Below are 18772 nucleotides of genomic sequence, written 5' to 3' on the forward strand. Positions count from 1 at the left end.
TGCTCTAGTCTGATAGACCAATGCCTTTTTGGCATGAAAGCAAAACCCTATGTGCGGCAGAAAACTAACACAGCACATCACTATGAACACACCATACCCCCATGAAACATGGTGGTGGCAGCATCATGTTGTGGGGATGCTTTTCTTCAGCAGGGACAGGGAAGCTGGTCAGAGTTGATGGGAAAATGGATGGAGCCAAATACAGGGCAACCGTAGAAGAAAACCTGTTAGAGTCTGCAAAAGACTTGCGACTGGGGTGGAGGTTCACCTTCCAGCAGGACAACGACCCTAAACATACAGCCAGAGCTACAATGGAATGGTTTAGATTAAAGCATATTCATGTGTTAGATTGACCCAGTCAAAGTCCAGACCTAAATCCAATCTAGAATCCGTGGCAAGACGTGACAATTGCTGCTCACAGACACTCTCCATCCAATCTGACAGAGCTTTAGCTTTTTTGCAAAGAAGAATGGGCGAAAATGTCACCCTAGATGTGCAAAGCTGGTAGAGACATCCCCAAAAAGACTTGCTGCTGTAATTGTGGCGAAAGGTGTTTCTACAAAGTATTGACTCAGGGGGGCTGAATACAAATGCACGCCACACTTTTCAGATATTTATTTGTAAAAAAAAAATTGAAAAGCATAAATAATTTTCCTTCCACTTTACAATTATGTGCCACTTTATGTTGGTCTATCACATAAAATCCCAATAAAATACATTTACATTTTAGGTTGTAACATGACAAAATGTGGAAAATTTCAAGGGTTATAAATACTTTTTCAATGCACTGTACATCACATTTTCTGGTTTATTTGTAAAATTAAGATGTTATAAAAAAATATTGCAATTAAAAAATATATGCATTTTCAACTGCTAAATATTGAAAAAAGCATTTTAGAGCAAGTTATTTGATTATTAAATAGCGGCACAGTTTGTGAAGGAAAATAGTACAGTTACAATCCAATTCAGAATATGAGCAACAGGAGGTCCCTGCTTGTGAGCGCTTACAAACTATAATGGCTACCTTTACAGTTGTGTAGTCATTTGTATTTTGTTTTTAATGGTGGTGGTTTGTATTCATTTAGTGAGGTGGTAACCTTTTTGGATACTGAAGGCTTACACTGTTGGTTTTATGGTTTTATGAAGCATAATAATTTGAGATTGGACATGGCTGCAGTTCATTTAAAATGTTTTCTGCCAGTGTTCTTTGTAGACAGACAAGGGCAGTGCAGCAATCTATCACAGCAATAGGAAAAAGTACAAAAGATGATTGAATGAATAATCATTTCTATAAAGTGAAAATGATCTTTTGAAAGTGCTGCATTTATTCCTGAAAACTTGCAAAGATGAAATTACATTTTCAGATGCCATAATGAGCCATGCACAAAGGAAAAATCTTTTAATATCAACACATGGGCATATTTGTCCTTTACAGACTTGATAGACTAGTGATGAAAATAGAAATCTGTGCTATAAATATTAAATTTCTAATTTTTCTGTTTTAGAGAAGAGGAAGTTGTCAGTACAGCTGTACCACCTACCCTGCGAGAGGTGAGCATGCCACAAAATGTTCTGTTCCTTTCAGCTACCAATCTGGTTGCTTTAACGAAGACCTTTAGATTTATTTATTTATTTATTTATTTATTTATTTATTATATCTTTTGGCCAGTTATGTGACATCCTGGGCCCCTTCCTCTTTTGATCCCATCCTTGAACAGTGTGTAGTGTCTAAAAGTGTGTTCCGTTCTCTACAGTCAACAGCATTCTCCTATGAGGGAGTGTGTCAATGACAGCTTGAGTGCACAGGAAGTTGGGTCAAGGGGCCACTCACACAATCTCATTGCATTATTATGTGTTGAGTTAAGGCAGCCATGTCATTTAACTGGGATGCCTAACATACCAACACAAGTGCATGCACTGCACTGCACTGCAATGCATGTCTGTTGGTAAGGTTTGTTGGGGTGTCATTCAGAATAGATGGTACCCCATAGCAGGGCCAGATTAACGTAGGGGCTATTGGAGCTGCAGCTCCAAGCCCCTACCTTTAATATAGGCCCAGCAGGGTTGGACTGACCATTTGGGCACCGCCATTGCCCTACTGATGCTGTCCACTGCCAAAAACCCAGCCCCAAATGCATTTTGAAAAAAATTTAATAAAAAAATGAAATTGTAAAAAGAAATGATAAAAAAATTAAATAATAAAAAAAAAATGCTGACACTGTCCACTGCACTACTTACACCATCCACTGCCCTCCACTGGAAAAAAAATAATAAAAAAGTAAAATTGTAAAAAATAAATAAACAAGAATGTAAACAATAAAAGATTGCAACAAATAATAAAAAAATATATATAAAAAAAAAAATACAGAAAATTTGGGCTCATTCGCACAGGTTCTCTTGCACATACTGTGAATGAGCAGTTTGTTAAAAATACCTAATTTGTTTTAATAAAAATTTGTTTGCGTTTTAATTTTATTTATTAACCATAAAAACGGCCCTCCAAAATCCTCAGTACCAGGCCCATGATGCTCTTAATCCGGCCCTGCCCCATAGCACCAGCACATGATGCAAGAACAGAATGTCTGTGATGGGACAGCACCAAAGAGGAGCTGTGTATTTCAGTAAAGGCTGCATTTATGTATTAACTGCTTGGCAGTCATATAAAAATATGAATTTAAAAATATGCATTGAAGCATATCTAAACCACAAAACAAAAATGTAATATGGTGTAGCTTACCAGTCCTTAGATGTGGTGGTTGAATACATTTTTTTATTTTATTTTTTTCAATATTTTTTTCCCTTTATTTTTACATGGAAATCATGCAAATAACACATTTCCTGGCCCTTTATTTTCACATTCACTTTTCTATGGTATCTATGGAGGCAGCTTTGATTGTCACACAGGCTGGACTTCAGATATGTCTGTCCTTGTTCATATCTAATACATGGTAATTGATGATATTAGTAGTTTACAAATTACTGTAGAGAGAACATTGTTTATGATTGTTTATGCTGTCTTTTCAACGCACATGACGTGGCAAGGACACTGCCTTTCTGACAAGATCAGAAGTAAATTCTGCACTTGCTTACAATGTTCTTAGTCTTAGAAAAGGAAACGAATGCAGCCACCATATCTAAGTATCTGCAGAATACAAATATTTAATATTTTTGTTTTGGGGTTCACATACAATTTAATATATAGCATTTGGTTTTAATATACAGCTTCAGAGGTGATTCAAATAATATTTCTTCAAAAAGACAATTCCCATTTTAAAATACACCTATCATAAGAGCAAACAAGGAAAAGTCACCCCACCACTGCATAACAGTTGGCCTCCAAGTTTGCCAGCTGCCCCATTCTGGACTGCAGATACCAACCTTTTAAAAACTGTTTTTCTTTAAAGCACACCTGTCTTTTTCATTTTGTAATAAAACTTGTATTAAAATATCTCCTATGCCCTGTAGACACGACTGGTTTTCCCGTCGGAATAAACTCTGAAGGTTTTTCTGATGTAGTTCTGATGGAATTCCGCTGAAACTGTCTTGCATACACAGACATGATCACACCAAAGTCCGACCGTCAAGAACGTACGACGGGACTAGATAAAGGAAGTTCAATAGCCAGTAGCCATTAGCTTCCGTCTCGCACTTGCTTCAGAGCACGCGGCATTTTTGGTCCATCGGGAAAGAATACAGACGTTTTCCCGATAGGACTTGGTTCCGTTGGAAGTATTTAGAACATGTTCCATTTCTAAGTCCGTCAGAATTTTCTACGTAAAAAGTCTGATGGGGCATACACATGATGGGAATATACGATGAAATGCTCCCATCTGACTTTTTCTGTCGGACATTCTGCTCGTGTGTACGTGGCATAAGAAGGTCATTTACCACCTGTGCCCGTATAGAAAGTCTCACATGGACAGTGAAAATCCAATGGCCATTTTGAAAATGACACCGCAGCCTTAGGTTGGGCAACGTGTTTCAGTAATAATGCACTGCTATTATGAACTCCTGCTGCCCTGTGATGACCTTGACGTATACAGTACACTCTGGGATCCGTCACGCAAAAAGAAGACCTAATAGCAGCTATTTATGCAGACCTAGCTTTTGTACTCAGTGCTGCTTTGTAGTCCTGTGATTTGTTACTGTAACTGGGGAAGGACATAGGCAGCAGGGGGAGATTCTGTGACAATACGAGGTGATCACTGCGTCTGTCCTCAGAAGAGTGTCAAAGTTTGCATAGGCAAGATCTCTGGAACAGGATTATCAGTGGAAAGGAATCTATGCTAAACAGTTTCCATGCTGAAAATCAACATTCAAATTGACATTGACAGTGACTATAAAGTGGCTTATTTTAAACCAAGACACCATGATTTTTTTTATAGTGATGAGTAAAAAATAGTTAACTATAATGAGGTATGTGTGACCTCCAGGACCTTTGTAGCTCTCCCATTGTACTGTTGTTTATCCGTGCATCCCTGCTTCCTCTTGTCCATTCACAGAATGCTTCATATTCTGTGAAGCATTCACAAAATAAAACATGTGCTATGAAGGGACAAAGGGAGAGTTGGGAGGATAGTATGACTTCTGTGTAGGAGATACACAGCTCTCCTGTCACAGTGTCAGAAGTATAGCAAAAGCTATACTATACAACATCTGTGAAACAGTAAATAATAAAGAAATTACAGTAATGATGGAGGTGGCATACACCTCATTGCAGTTAGCTATTTGTAACCCAGCACATTCAAAAAACCCTGAAGTTCTTTTCAAAAGTATAATTTCTACATTTTCAAGCCCAACATCAGGCTAAATGCTTTTTTCTTCTACATGTCTCCCAGATGTTGTTAAAAATATAAAATCAGCCCAAACTGCAAAAATGCCCTCAATCGAAAACTACCTTTTTAAATACCCTTTACTGGTCACATGATGCCCTCAGTCTTCCTGGTTGAATGCTGCTCAGCATCACTCAGCGCAGAAGACTGAGAACGCTACTTCAAATGCAGGGTGTCCTGGCACTGTCCCTTGAGGGGACTTCACCGGTGCATCTTTCATCCACATTATACTCTCTACATGAGAAATGACCACTCAGCTCCCAGAAGAAGCTACAAGATAAAGTACCCTACAGCATCACGTGACCAGCCTGAAGACTTTGCAAATGGTAGGGGCTTTACATTTCCTTGAGGGTAAATATGGAGCCCAGGATTGGGCCTTAAGAATATGTGAATGTTTATAGCTTGGCCACAGTTCTATTTTAAGACTTTGAATACCACTAGACATGTGACAATGAGCCATGGGAATAGGTAGGGGTGTGTATTTTCACGTATAAACAAGACCAAGGATAAATCCAAGGGAAAAACCAAGCTTAACTTACCACCAGCCCACAAACAACCAAATAACCTAACAGTATGCGTTAAAAGCAGGGGTCTAGTCTGCACACATTTGCAAATGCATGCGTAAGCCACAGAGCCTCGTCAAGGCACCCTGTTATCTGTGGTACCTAACACTAACTTATAAGTGTCTCCACAGTGGAGGCACATGCATTCTGAAGGATAGGTGAGAGCAGGTGGACTGAAGGGGAGCACAGGTACAGGGGCACACTGAACACCCAGTATATAGCACACCCCTCACCCAGAAGTTCTTGCATTTAAATCTACTGTGGCAGGTCAAGGAAGCAGGCCGGCATGCTAAGTACATTGTGAGTTATCAGTTGTTCACTATGTAGCTATGGCCTTGTGATAAAAACTTTTCCAATTAAATCTTTATATATATTACACATATAATGCAAATCTGTAATCATTAATATATCATAAAATGAAAGCATTTTAACTACCCAAATCTGACCTGTTGTTAGCCTATTGTAGGCTCTGTACAGCAGGGCTGGAGTTTGAGAGGAAAAAGTGGTACAAGGAGCCAATCAGTTCATGTGCTGACATGTAGCACATGATGAACTCAGCACTGTGCTGCTTCTCTCTTCACTGTCCAGTCACAGCCTGGAGTGGGTTCAGAATGACCTGGGCTGAGAAAAAGTGGGATGAAGAATGCTGGTTATCAGACTTAGGACATCTAGTGGAAGAAAAAAATACAGTGGGGAAATCTCTAGATTAAAAGTAAATATTTGTTGATTTTATTTTCATTTTTATTAGCTATTCATTTATTGTTGTTATTTGTGGCTGGGGTTCTGCTTTAATATAGATAAAACTGCTAATATACAAAAAAAAACAAAAAAACAAGAGCCTTGAGTGCACACACTGTATGGGAGGAAAGTATATAAACCATCATTCCTATTACAACACACCATACACTTGCCAGGAAATGTAATGATAAATATGCAAAAAGCTGTTCTGCCTGTTTTTTTAATTTTTATTTATTTATACATTTTTGTTTTCTTGGACCACAAACTCATCATTACAGACAATGCAATTCTACCTAACAGTAATCCCCCCCAAGACTCCTTTCACTTAATTAGAATGCATTTCTTGGAAGCAGCTGAAAATCAGAAGGAATGCAATGTCCACATAAGCTGCCATTATATAGGTTTAGTGGAAAGTCTGTCCTTAAAATATACTCTTCTGCTCATTGGGGTGGCCAACATTGTACACTATTCTGCCCATATAATAGAATCTGCATATCTTTGATTACATTTAAGGATTGCATTTTCAGAATGGTATATCTAATGTTATTACGTGAAAATTTGTAATACAATGTTTCTTGTGCCAGGGATTATTTCTTCTGTACTCTTTTTAGAAATGTGTATCTACTGTCCTCTCTAGTAATGTCCCTCACATCCGTACTGTAATCGGATTAGAATGAGATCTATGCTAATCCCTCCATATGAGCAAAGGACAACCGCTTTCTATTTATAGTTGATTAGGAAGCTGTATTTGACTGCTGAAAAACTGCTTTGGGCTCATCTTCTCTACAGGTGTGAGGAGGGCCAACCCATCCAGAGAGTTCACAGGACAAGATGCCACCGAGAGAGCTGCTCTAACTATCCAGACTCACTATCGTAAATACCAGCAACATAAACATCACCAGGGATAGCTTCAAGACCATCCTGGATCTGCCTGAACCACAACTACCCTTGGATACCATGACCGCAGTTTACCACATTCTGTGAAGGCAACTTATGCCCGATTCCTCATGCAGGGAGATCAAAGACTTCTACCTCATAGGCCTATCAGAACACCCAAATCTCACTGCAGACAGTACAGGTGGGATTAACAGACAGTTGGGGTTCTAATTAAACAGGAGCCATAAAATCAGGAGGGAAAGCTTAATATAGGAGCAAATACTAAACAAATCTTAATTCTAAAGTTCCATTGAGATATCATAATGATAATTTGTATTGTGGTCATACGTGGCTTTCAAGGTTTACTTCACATACCAATACAAAATAATAGTTAATTTTAATAATTGCATACACACACAGTAGACTCTTCCTCTGTGTTCAATATGCAGAATACTGTATCATAGTATACACCATGTGAAACTACAGAAGCCAGGCCCCAATTCTTTCATTGAGTTTAGCGTCCACATATCCTTAAAAATAATACTCTACAATGTACACTTACCTTAAGTAGGTACTTCTCTGTTGTAGGAATATCTGTCTATAGCAACTCTCATAATAATATAACAGTCTTACTGATAAGCTATAGCTGTGGTTGGGAGACATTAGTGTCTACAAAGAAAAGGATAACCATCAGTTTTAGTTAATTACAAAGTGCAGGAAGTCTGTGTTATAACATTCCATGTATACTGGTTGCAATTTTTTCATTCCTAAGGCCGCGTACACACGGGCGGACTGTTCGCCCAACCTTGTCCGCTGAACAGTGTTTGGGCGGACAGTCCGCTCGTGTGTGGGCTTTCAGCGGACAGTTTCAGCGGACAGTTTGACGGACAAAGTCTTTCGGAAATTCCGAAAAACTGTCCGCTGAAACTGTGTTTGAGCGAACAGTCCGCCCGTGTGTAGGCTACTTTCGAAATGAGCAAACTGTTCCCGCTCGGAGGAAAGTGCTCATTTCGAGCGCGTGTGAAGGTAGGCGGGGCCCGCGACGGAGACGTCGCGGGCTCCGCCGCCTGGAATGGGCTTAAAGGGGAACCCCAACGCCGAAAAAAATCGGCGTGGGGGTTCCCCCAAAGTCCACAACAGACCCTTGTCCGAGCACGCTACCCGGCCGGCCAGGAAAGGGGGGCGAGCAAGAGCGCCCCCCCTCCTGAGCCGTACCAGGCCGCGTGCCCTCAACATGGGGGGGTGCCTTGGGGAAGGGGGGGCCGCGCGGCCCCCCCACCCCAAAGCACCTTGTCCCCATGTTGATGAGGACAAGGGCCTCTTCCCGACAACCCTGGCCGTTGGTTTTCGGGGTCTGCGGGCGGGGGGCTTATCGGAATCCGGGAGCCCCCTTTAAGAAGGGGGCCCCCGGATACCGGCCCCCCACCCTATGTGAATGAGTATGGGGTACAATGTACCCCTACCCATTCACCTGTGAAATAAAGTACAAAAAAAAACACAACACAGAGAAAAAATATTTTATTGCACAGCTCCGGGGGTCTTCCGTCTTCGGGGGTCTTCTCGCCGGACTCCTCCGCTATCTTCATGTAGCTCTTTTACTAGCGGAGGAGCCCGACTTTCTTCCTCCCCGCCGCCGGCCTCTTCTCCCGACTTCGGGGGTCTTGTCCCCCTCTTCGGTTCTTCTGCCGGGCCACCGCGCCTTCTTGTAGCTCTTTTGCAGGCGGTGGCCCGGTCTTCTGTCGCCGCTGCCTTCCGTTCTTCTGTCGCCGCCTTCGGTTCTTCTGCCGGGCCACCGCGCCTTCTTGTAGCTCTTTTACAGGCGGTGGCCCGGTCTTCTGTCGCCGCTGTCGCTGTCGCCGTCGCCGCCTTCCATTCTTCTTCTTCTTCTTGTTCTTCTTCTTCTTCCCCAGGAGATGTTGACACGTCGCTCTCTCCGGCCGGAATGCCAGAGCCGCGCTGTGCGGTCACTTATATAGTGACAATGGGGCGGTGTCACATGGTATATGTCACATGGGTTGGTCACATGGGTTGATGTCACATGGGGACTATGACATCGTAAGGGGGCGGGGTCACCATGTGACCAACCCATGTGACATATACCATGTGACACCGCCCCATTGTCACTATATAAGTGACCGCACAGCGCGGCTCTGGCATTCCGGCCGGAGAGAGCGACGTGTCAACATCTCCTGGGGAAGAAGAAGAAGAACAAGAAGAAGAAGAAGAACGGAAGGCGGCGACAGCGACAGCGACAGCGGCGACAGAAGACCGGGCCACCGCCTGTAAAAGAGCTACAAGAAGGCGCGGTGGCCCGGCAGAAGAACCGAAGGCGGCGACAGAAGAACGGAAGGCAGCGGCGACAGAAGACCGGGCCACCGCCTGCAAAAGAGCTACAAGAAGGCGCGGTGGCCCGGCAGAAGAACCGAAGAGGGGGACAAGACCCCCGAAGTCGGGAGAAGAGGCCGGCGGCGGGGAGGAAGAAAGCCGGGCTCCTCCGCTAGTAAAAGAGCTACACGAAGATAGCGGAGGAGTCCCGCGAGAAGACCCCCGAAGACGGAAGACCCCCGGAGCTGTGCAATAAAATATTTTTTCTCTGTGTTGTGTTTTTTTTTGTACTTTATTTCACAGGTGAATGGGTAGGGGTACATTGTACCCCATACTCATTCACATAGGGTGGGGGGCCGGTATCCGGGGGCCCCCTTCTTAAAGGGGGCTCCCGGATTCCGATAAGCCCCCCGCCCGCAGACCCCGACAACCAACGGCCAGGGTTGTCGGGAAGAGGCCCTTGTCCTCATCAACATGGGGACAAGGTGCTTTGGGGTGGGGGGGCCGCGCGGCCCCCCCTTCCCCAAGGCACCCCCCCATGTTGAGGGCACGCGGCCTGGTACGGCTCAGGAGGGGGGGCGCGCTCGCTCGCCCCCCTTTCCTGGCCGGCCGGGTAGCGTGCTCGGACAAGGGTCTGTTGTGGACTTTGGGGGAACCCCCACGCCGATTTTTTTCGGCGTTGGGGTTCCCCTTTAAGTCCATTCCAGGCGGCGGAGCCCGCGACGTCTCCTTCGCGGGCCCCGCCTACCTGTACACGCGCTCGAAATGGGCGGATTTGCCTCCGCCTTACGTGGGCGAGTCCGTTCATTTCAAAAGTTGAGCGAACTGTTTGGCAAACAGTTCGCTGAAACAGTCCGCTCAAAAAGTGCCGTGTGTGGCCATGTCCGTCCATGCTAATTTTGAGCGGACTGTTTGCCGAAACTGTTTGACAAACAAAGTTGGGCGAACAGTCCGCCCGTGTGTACGCGGCCTAAGCCATAATTGTATACTAGTGAGAAATTATATAATCAATGGTAATAATTCACCACTCCACATAATTGTTACAGTGACTTATGATTACAGAATCTTTGTGGAAATTTAAGTTTAAGCAATATGATCTGTTTTTGAGAAACTGATGTATGCATCCTTTGTATAACAAATCTTGCATTGAAAAATATATTATCCAGGTTATAAAGCTAAATATTAATCTTTCAATGATTTTTATTCAGGTTTTTCACAATACAAAGTAAGGACCATGGCATTGATTTTAACAGTGTATGGTTTTCACAAACAGAGAAGCATTCCTTAGAATCACGGATACCCCGCTTCCCCCTCAGAAGGGGGAGGAGGACACTTTCCATATTATCCTCTTTTCCTCACTTTGCATCTTGTTTATAAAATCTCTCAACCTTTGTGGGATAGGCCATCCGTGTTAAGCTTCATACCATATCCTGTAATCCAATAACAATTATATAATTAGGGTTCTCAGGCATGCACCCCATGCCAGAGGAACCAGGACACCCCAGCAAAAATTCAGGGATAACCCGCCCCCCAAACCACGGAGCAGCAGACCCCGGCCCAACAACACCAGAGTCTCTCAGAAAGAAGGAGACAGAAAGGGGGAGAGAAGGAAGAAGAGGGGGAGGACTCCACGCTCTGTGTTAGACCCCTCAGGAGACTCCATAGTCAAAGCTAAATATTTAAATATCAAGAGATCTTTACTGTGTTGCATTGCCTGGTGCTTTGCATTCTTTTGTAGTAAATAGTGCTGATCAGCTGCAGATCTACTACATTCATTTCTATGGATGAGTCTGCACTCATGTTGGAAAACAGTGGAAACATGGTCCACGAGCACGGTTTGGTGCTGGGCAAGATCACACAGTGGAGAAGAGCTGGAAGTAAACATTTAACCCTGCTGGGTAAATTGAGGGGCTATAAAGAAAACTTTAATAAAATTGAATTGTCCTTCAAATCTCAAGCCCCATACACATAATCAGAAATTCTGCCAGCAAAAGTCGGATGTGAGCTTTTGGTCAGAAATTCCGACCATGTGTATGCTCCATCGGACTTTAGCTGGCAGAATTCCAGCCAGCAAAAGATTTCTCTATTTCTCACTCAGAAAAAGTTCCTATTGTCTGTACGAATTCCGATGCGCAAAATTCCTACGCATGCTCGGAAACAATTCAACGCATGCTCGGAAGCATTCAACTTCATTTTCTCGGTCCGTCGTAGTGGTGTATGTCACCGTGTTCTTGACGGTCGAAAGTTCAGAGAACTTTTGTGTAACCGTGTGTATGCAAGCCAAGCTTGAGCAGATTTCCGTCGGAAAAACCATCCAAATCCAATCCGCTTGTGTGTGCGGGGCATAAGGATGAAGATTTAGAAATGTTCTATTCCACTGTTCCATTCTTCAACAGATTGGCAGTGTTAATGACAATTGCTGTGGGGGACAGGAGTAGGGCTGACAAGTTGTACAGAACATGGGGGATCTGAAAGTACTTTACAGTATGTGCTTTGAGATTGTGTGCACTCATAACTGACATGGAAAACATAAAGGGATAGGTGGACAATATGTGACTGCATATTAATTATGGGTCCAGTTCACAAATTTATTCTAGGCACGTATTTTAAACAGTCAAAAGACTTGTGATGACATGCTCAATTTAGGCATTTTTGGTCTAAAAGTTAACAAAAAATTGTTATCATATACTTACCATAATTTTCCTTTCCTGGCCCATCTTCAGGTCAGCACATAACACCTCCTCTGGAGCCCCACAGGACCACCTTTTCCTAGCTAAATAAAAGACAACCCCTCCCTGAACATAAGTGTTTGATAACCTAGCCTACTACAGTGAGGGAGTCCTGTGCTGATGTGAGGAAGTATTTAATAAAAATGTTTCCATTTTCCTGGCCCACCTCATGTCAGCACACAATGGAATATACCATTGCTGAATAAATGGGTGGGAGAGAACAAATTAAAAGAGACAGTGACAATCAAAGAAAAGCTGCTAAAGCCAAAAAGAATTGATCTCTCTTGTCCCAAACTTGCTGACCGCACATTTAGTTTGTAAAGTTGAATGAAGGCCACACAGGACCTTCAAACTAGCCATCTTACATATATCTTCCAAGCAATCCTGGCATAATTGTCCCAAAGGCTGCCACCCCTTTAGTCAAATAAGCTTGCAATTGTTCCAGAGCAGAAAGGCCTACTTCCTGCATGCCAATCTAATCACCCTAGTAACCCAACAGTGGATGATTCTTGAGGACCTGATGGCTAAATGAAAAGATTGTCCACCTTCCTCCTTTGACCTAGTACACTGTTAGTAACTTGACCATGTGTAAGGAACTGATGTCTTCCTGCTGGGCTTTCTGAGTGACTCCCGTGTTAAAACTAATGCCGCGTACACACGACCGGACTTTTCGACATCAAAGGTCCGACGGAACGATTCCGGCAGACCATTCGATTGTGTGTGGGCTGCAGCGGACTTTTGATTTGCAAAAATCCATCAGACTTTAGAAATGTAACATGTTTCAAATTTTTCTGCCGGAACTCCGCCGGACCCAGTTCCTACCGAGAAATCCGCTCGTGTGTATGCTAGTCTGACGGACAAAAACCGACGCGAGGGCAGCTATTGGCTACTGGCTATGAACTTCCTTATTCTAGTCCGGTCGTACGTCATCACGTTCGAATCCGTCGGACTTTGGTGTGATTGTGTGTGGCCAAGTCCGTTCATTCGGAAAGTCCATCAGAACTCTGTCAGAACTCTGCCGAAAGTCCGTCGGACCTAGTCCCTCGAAAAGTCTGGTCGTGTGTACGCGGCATTAGAGGGACTACTTCCCAGTTTTGCTGGAAACTGGATACCTCTTTAAAATTTCATATTGGAAATAGACGTAGTATCAAAATTTCTGGTGAAAAAAAAAGAAAAAGACACCAAAGGGCCCTTGCAGGGAAGTGTTGCAATCTTCAACCTCCTTCTGTCGGAAGCAGTTGCTGTCAGAAGAACTGGTTTTACCATGAGGTACTTCAATGGAAATGAAACCATTGGAACAAAAGGTTCTCTCAGATCCAAGCCTATGTCCCATACAGGGAACAAGGATTTCCTTCAAGGTCATCTATAGATTGTCGCCTGCAAGAAGCATCTGGTCACTGGCTTTTCCACCCATCTGCAGCCTGTGAAAGATAAGGTAGAGATTTGTACCTTAAATGGAGTTGTATGCCAGACCAACCTCTAGCGCTGACTGTAAAATGTCCCGGATATTGGCTAGAGCAGGGAACAGGAGAGAAAGCTTTTGCTGAGCAAACTAAACAAAAATCTTTTGTATCCTCTCATATGTAGAGTTCATGGATGATCATCTGGTCACCAAGGTCTGAACAACCTCAGATGAGAATCCCTGCACCTCTAGTCTAGCCTATTCCATAGCCAGGCTATTAAAAGTAGTCTCATTGGATTGGGGTGCTGTCACTGACCTTGCCATAAAAGATTTAATTTGAACAGAAACAGGTTTGGTAGTGCTGATGCCATTTGGAGCAGTGAAAGCCAAGGCCTTCTCAGTAGTTGGAAAGGATATGTATGGCATGGACTTGTTCTGTCCAAATTTTCAGAAGCACCTTTATATTCAAATGACACCAGAGAGACAGAGATCAAACAGAAAATTCCATGGCATCGTGAACCTATCTTTGCATTGGTATCCTGCTGCAAATATCAGAAGCTGTGTGTTCAGTGGAGTCTTCCTAAAAACTACTGCTGGAAAGCCCCATAGGGCCAATATTGGTTTGAGGCACTTGTTGAAAAATATTCTGCCTAACCGAACCAATAGTTGATTTTGCTTTCCTAGCAAGAAGACCAACCTTAACTGGCTGTAAGTGGTTCTCTTAGAGAAAGTTTCTTTGCAAAATGTAACTGGAAACTACTTTTGGTGTCCCCTTGGCAGGCAATGTAGGCTACTACTGTCTTGTGGTCAATCAACTTTACTGAGGCACCCTTGAAGAAGATCCTGAAAGGCCTGCAATGCTAGGAAAGGCTTTCTTCCATTCAAGATGATTTGGAGTCTGGATTCCACCATGCTCCAATGGCCTTGCACCTGATTCTTCAGATTGTGGACTCCCCAACTCCAGAGACTGGAATCTGGCTTCGGAATCATCCTATCTCCTGGGCTGAGAGGCATCCCCTGAAAGAAACACAGTGGTGATCTCCAAAATTCCAGTTCTTGCTGAATTTGCACAGGCACAATGATTTTCTGATCCATAATAGACAGCCCAGCTCATAGACTAAATAAGGCAAGTTGAAATACCCTGTCCACCTGGCCCAAGGTATCAACCACTGCCAACAAGATCTTCAAAATATTCCTGGGGCTGTGCCAATTCTGTAAAAGGCAGACATCTGAACTGGAAGTGACATCTGACCACCTCAAATCTTACATACCTCTGTTGCTTGGCATTGACCGGTACATGGGAGTATGAGTTGGCAGGTCTTATGGCATTAACTGGTCCTCCTGCTGAACTATACCTGTGACTGTCTGCATGGACTCCATCTTGAACCTCTTGGTGTGTATGTACACATTCAATTCCTTCAAACTGAAACAGGCCAGATGGCTCCTGCCTTAGATACTGGAAAAGCCCCCAGAGGAGAGAAGCCCTCTCAACTGCAGACCTCCAAGATCATTTACTTGATGTCCATCTCCCCGCCCCCTGTAACATCATTCACAGCCGCCCCACTGAAAATAAAGCTAGGAGAGCAGTGCAGTGAGCTGCATATAAAAGACAGGAAAAAAACCCAAGGGAGAGACAATAAGGAAATTGCAGAGCTTTTATAATACCACGCTTGTACAATGTCAATGCTGTTTAAGCATCATTTTGCCTGCAGCCCGGCACACAGAGCACATAGTTTTTAGGAGGGTTTACCATCCAACATTCAGGGTCTTCCAACTGCATGAGAGGCTGAACATGGAGGGGTAGATTCAGCAAGGGGGATATATGGCAGCAAAGTACTTAACAGGTGGCCTGGAGCATGACCAAAAAAGAAGAACACTTATGTTGGGGAGGGTGGTCTTTTATTTAGCTAGGAAAAGGTGGTCATGTGGAGCTCTAGAGGAGGTGTTAACCCACTGTGCACTGACGTGAGTTGGGCCAGGAAATTATGCTGCTCACCAGCTTTTTTCATACGTGCTGTCCATCTATTCTTAAAATCTTCTGTTTTATTTCTCTACTTTCATCTGTGCCCACTTTCCTTCTCCTATGATAATTTGCCTATGCTTCCTTTACTCCCCCTTTTATCATTCTCTTCCACTTTTACCCATTCCTTATCTCCTCACTGGTCATTTTTCTCCTCTGTCATTCATGCTCCCTCATCTTCTCTGTACCACCATCCATGCACAATCTCCTCCACTTCCATTTAGAAAAGTTTAATATAACATAGAAGTAAACAAGTAAACAGAACAAACAAATTGCCATAAATTAAATAATTCCTCCTAGTAATAAAATGGGTACAGGACAGATAAGGCACCCACTTCCAAATTGTCCCTGTTTATAAACCAGCACACAGTTAGTCTAATTATGTGACCTTTAAATGTTTTGCTTTTCCAGCTGATTGCTACCTTGTACAATTTATATTGGCATAGTTGTGTGTTTTTTTTGTTTTTTACCTATTTTGCCATTTTATTAAGTGTGTCATCTTTTAAGGCATGCAGTGTATAAAGCTTGTGTTTGTAGTTTTTATCTGTGGTTATGGCAATCTTTTTGTACATTCAAAAAGCAAAAACACGCACATGCCTCGGTCTCTTTTCCTATATCACAACAAATGAGTAGCATTGCCAAGTCACTAAAAACACATATGGGTAAGATAAAAACATTTAACTTTAAGAAAGAAAATTTTCCATGGATGAGGGCTGCTCTCCAGGATTTAGACTGGGAGGGAATATTGGCATCAATGGACACAGAACCAAAATGGAAATTCTTCAAAGTGACTGTGTGTAAACTCACTGCAAAGTATATTCCCATGGGCAATAAGTTTAAAAGGCTTAAAATAAAACCTATGTGGCTCATGGCCAAAGTTCAAATAGCTATAAATTATAAAAAAAAGAGCTTTTAAAAAATACAAAAATTAAGGAAAGCTATCATTGTTTAAATGTTACTAAGAATATAACAGAATATGTAAAAAGGAAATCAAGGACGCAACAATTCAAAACGAAAGGTAGACTGCAAAAGATAATTAATAAAAATAAGTGCAGTGCTGGTAATCCCTCATGTGAAAAATATAGTGATATTAAATAATACATAAATAAATACAATCTATGTAATTAAAGTTCATATATGTGAAAAACAACTTCTGTGCTTAATTGTTGTGAATTCTTAGTTCATATATCATTCACCAATGTGCTCCTCGTGTCTTCTGCAGATAATGATAATATGTGTACACCATCACTAGCCATTATACCTGCTCACCTCGTATACGAGTCAGAAATGATTCCTTTACTTTCAGCTATGGTCTCATCTTTTCCACATCCAACCTATTACTCTGTATCCACTCTTAAATCAGTAACTTCCCAGGGGGATCACGTAGATCGCGACAATGATCTCTCATATATACAGCCCTACTGCTTCTATCCTTCCTCCACACCAGTATCATTATCTGCAGATTGGTGGATGATATATGAACTAAGAATTCACAACAAATAAACACAGAAGTTGTTTTTCACATATATGAACTTCAATAGTACTTATTACATAGATTGGATTTATTTATGTATTATTTAATATCACTATATTTTTTCGCATGAGGGATAACAGTGCTGCATTATTTTTATTAATTATTAAGCTGTTTGGTGAGGTGAATTCCCTAGAAGTGTACAGCAGCTGTGATATATAAAGTATTAATATTTATAATTCATTGTTTTTTTGTTTTCTTTGCATGTAGCACTTTGGGAAGGTGGCGCTAATTGTCTTTTACACAAGATTGCAGAAGATGGTAGACAAACTCCCAAAAATTCTTCAAATATATTAATAGTAAAAAGGTCAGGTCTGAGAATATAGGCCATTTACAAAATAATCTGGAGTGGGTGACTGGGGACAAAGAGAAGGCAAATTTATTTTATACTTTCTAAACCTTTGTGTGTACAAAGAAGTATGGGGGAGCTCATGTCAATAATGGGGGTGGTAGTGACACAGCCCCAAATGATCCACAATGTCTCAAATGTGATATGGTTCAGAAATATTTAGACAGAATAAAAGTGGATAAAGCACCTGGACCAGATGCTATCCACCCACGGATCCTAAAAGAATTGAGCTCTGTCATTTCAAGTGCATTGTTTCTGATACTTAGGGACTCGGTAATGACTGGAATGGTACCACTGCCCATATTTAAAAAGGGATCAAAGTCTTTACCAAGTAACTATAGACCTGTTAGTTTAACTTCAATAGTCGTAAAGATACTGGAGAGTTTAATAAAAGACCACATAGATGAGTTCTTGCTGGAAAAAATATTTTAAACAACTGATAGCATGGATTCATGAAAGACAGAAGTTGTCAAACAAACTTGATTTCTTTTTATGAGGAAGTAAGTAAATCCTTGGACAGAGAGGTCGCTGTGGACGTGGTATACTTGGAATTTGCAAAAGCATTTGACACAGTTCCCCACACACGGCTCATGTATAAGGTAAAGTCTACAGACTTTGGAAAGATCAATTTGTAAATGGATAGAAAACTGGCTAAAAGATAGAATGCAGAGAGTAGTGGTTAATGATTCTTAATCTGACTGGTCTAAGGTTATCAGTGGTGTAAGGTTCAGTGCTGGGACCCTTACTTTTTAATATCTTTAAAAATGATATAGGGTCTGGGATTAAAAGTACCATTTCTGTCTTTGCAGATGACATTAAGCTATGCAGTGGAATAACATCATTACAAAATGTCTCCAACTTACAAGCCAACCTCAATGCACTGAGCAACTAAGTGACAAATGAGGTTTAATGTTGATAGATGTAAAATTATGCACTTGGGGGCTAAGAATATGCATGCATCATACATACCAGGGGAAGTACAACTGGGGGACTCAATGGTGGAGAAGGATCTGGGGGTTTTGGTAGATCATAAGCTCAATGATAGCATGCAATGCCAATCTGCGGTTTCCAAAGTGAACAAAGTCCTTTCTTGTATTAAGAGAGGTAGGGACTCCAGAGAGAGAGATGTAATTTTGCCCCTGTACAAATCAATAGTAAGACCTCATCTGGAATATGCAGTTCAGTTTTTGGCACCATTTCACAAAAAGGAAATTGGGGAACTGGTGAAAGTACAGAGAAGGACAACCAAACTGATGTTTGGTTGCCACAGAGGCATGGGGGAGCTCAGCTATGAGGAAAGATTAGAGGAACTGAAGCTATTCCCTTTTGAGAAGATTAGATTAAGGAGGGATATGATCAACATGTACAAATACATACGTACGGTAAGTGGTCCATATAGTGAACTTG

At 42.2% G+C, this 18772-nt stretch overlaps 1 protein-coding gene across 1 annotated transcript in view; it reads left to right on the forward strand.

Annotated features, from left to right (window-relative positions):
- Positions 1–8026, forward strand: part of LOC143933173 (uncharacterized) — a 78725-nt gene extending 70699 nt beyond the window's left edge. The window contains exons 3-4 of the mRNA XM_077456106.1: positions 1506–1551; positions 6923–8026. Coding sequence (XP_077312232.1) covers positions 1506–1551; positions 6923–7041 — 165 coding nt within the window. The 3' untranslated portion in view covers positions 7042–8026. The remainder of the gene's footprint in view (positions 1–1505; positions 1552–6922) is intronic.
- Positions 8027–18772: the final 10746 nt, after the last annotated feature.

The sequence above is a fragment of the Lithobates pipiens genome, unplaced genomic scaffold (assembly GCF_037356315.1).
Source record: "Lithobates pipiens isolate NorthernLeopardFrog02 unplaced genomic scaffold, aLitPip1_a1.2 Scaffold_27, whole genome shotgun sequence".
NCBI classification, from domain to species: domain Eukaryota; kingdom Metazoa; phylum Chordata; class Amphibia; order Anura; family Ranidae; genus Lithobates; species Lithobates pipiens.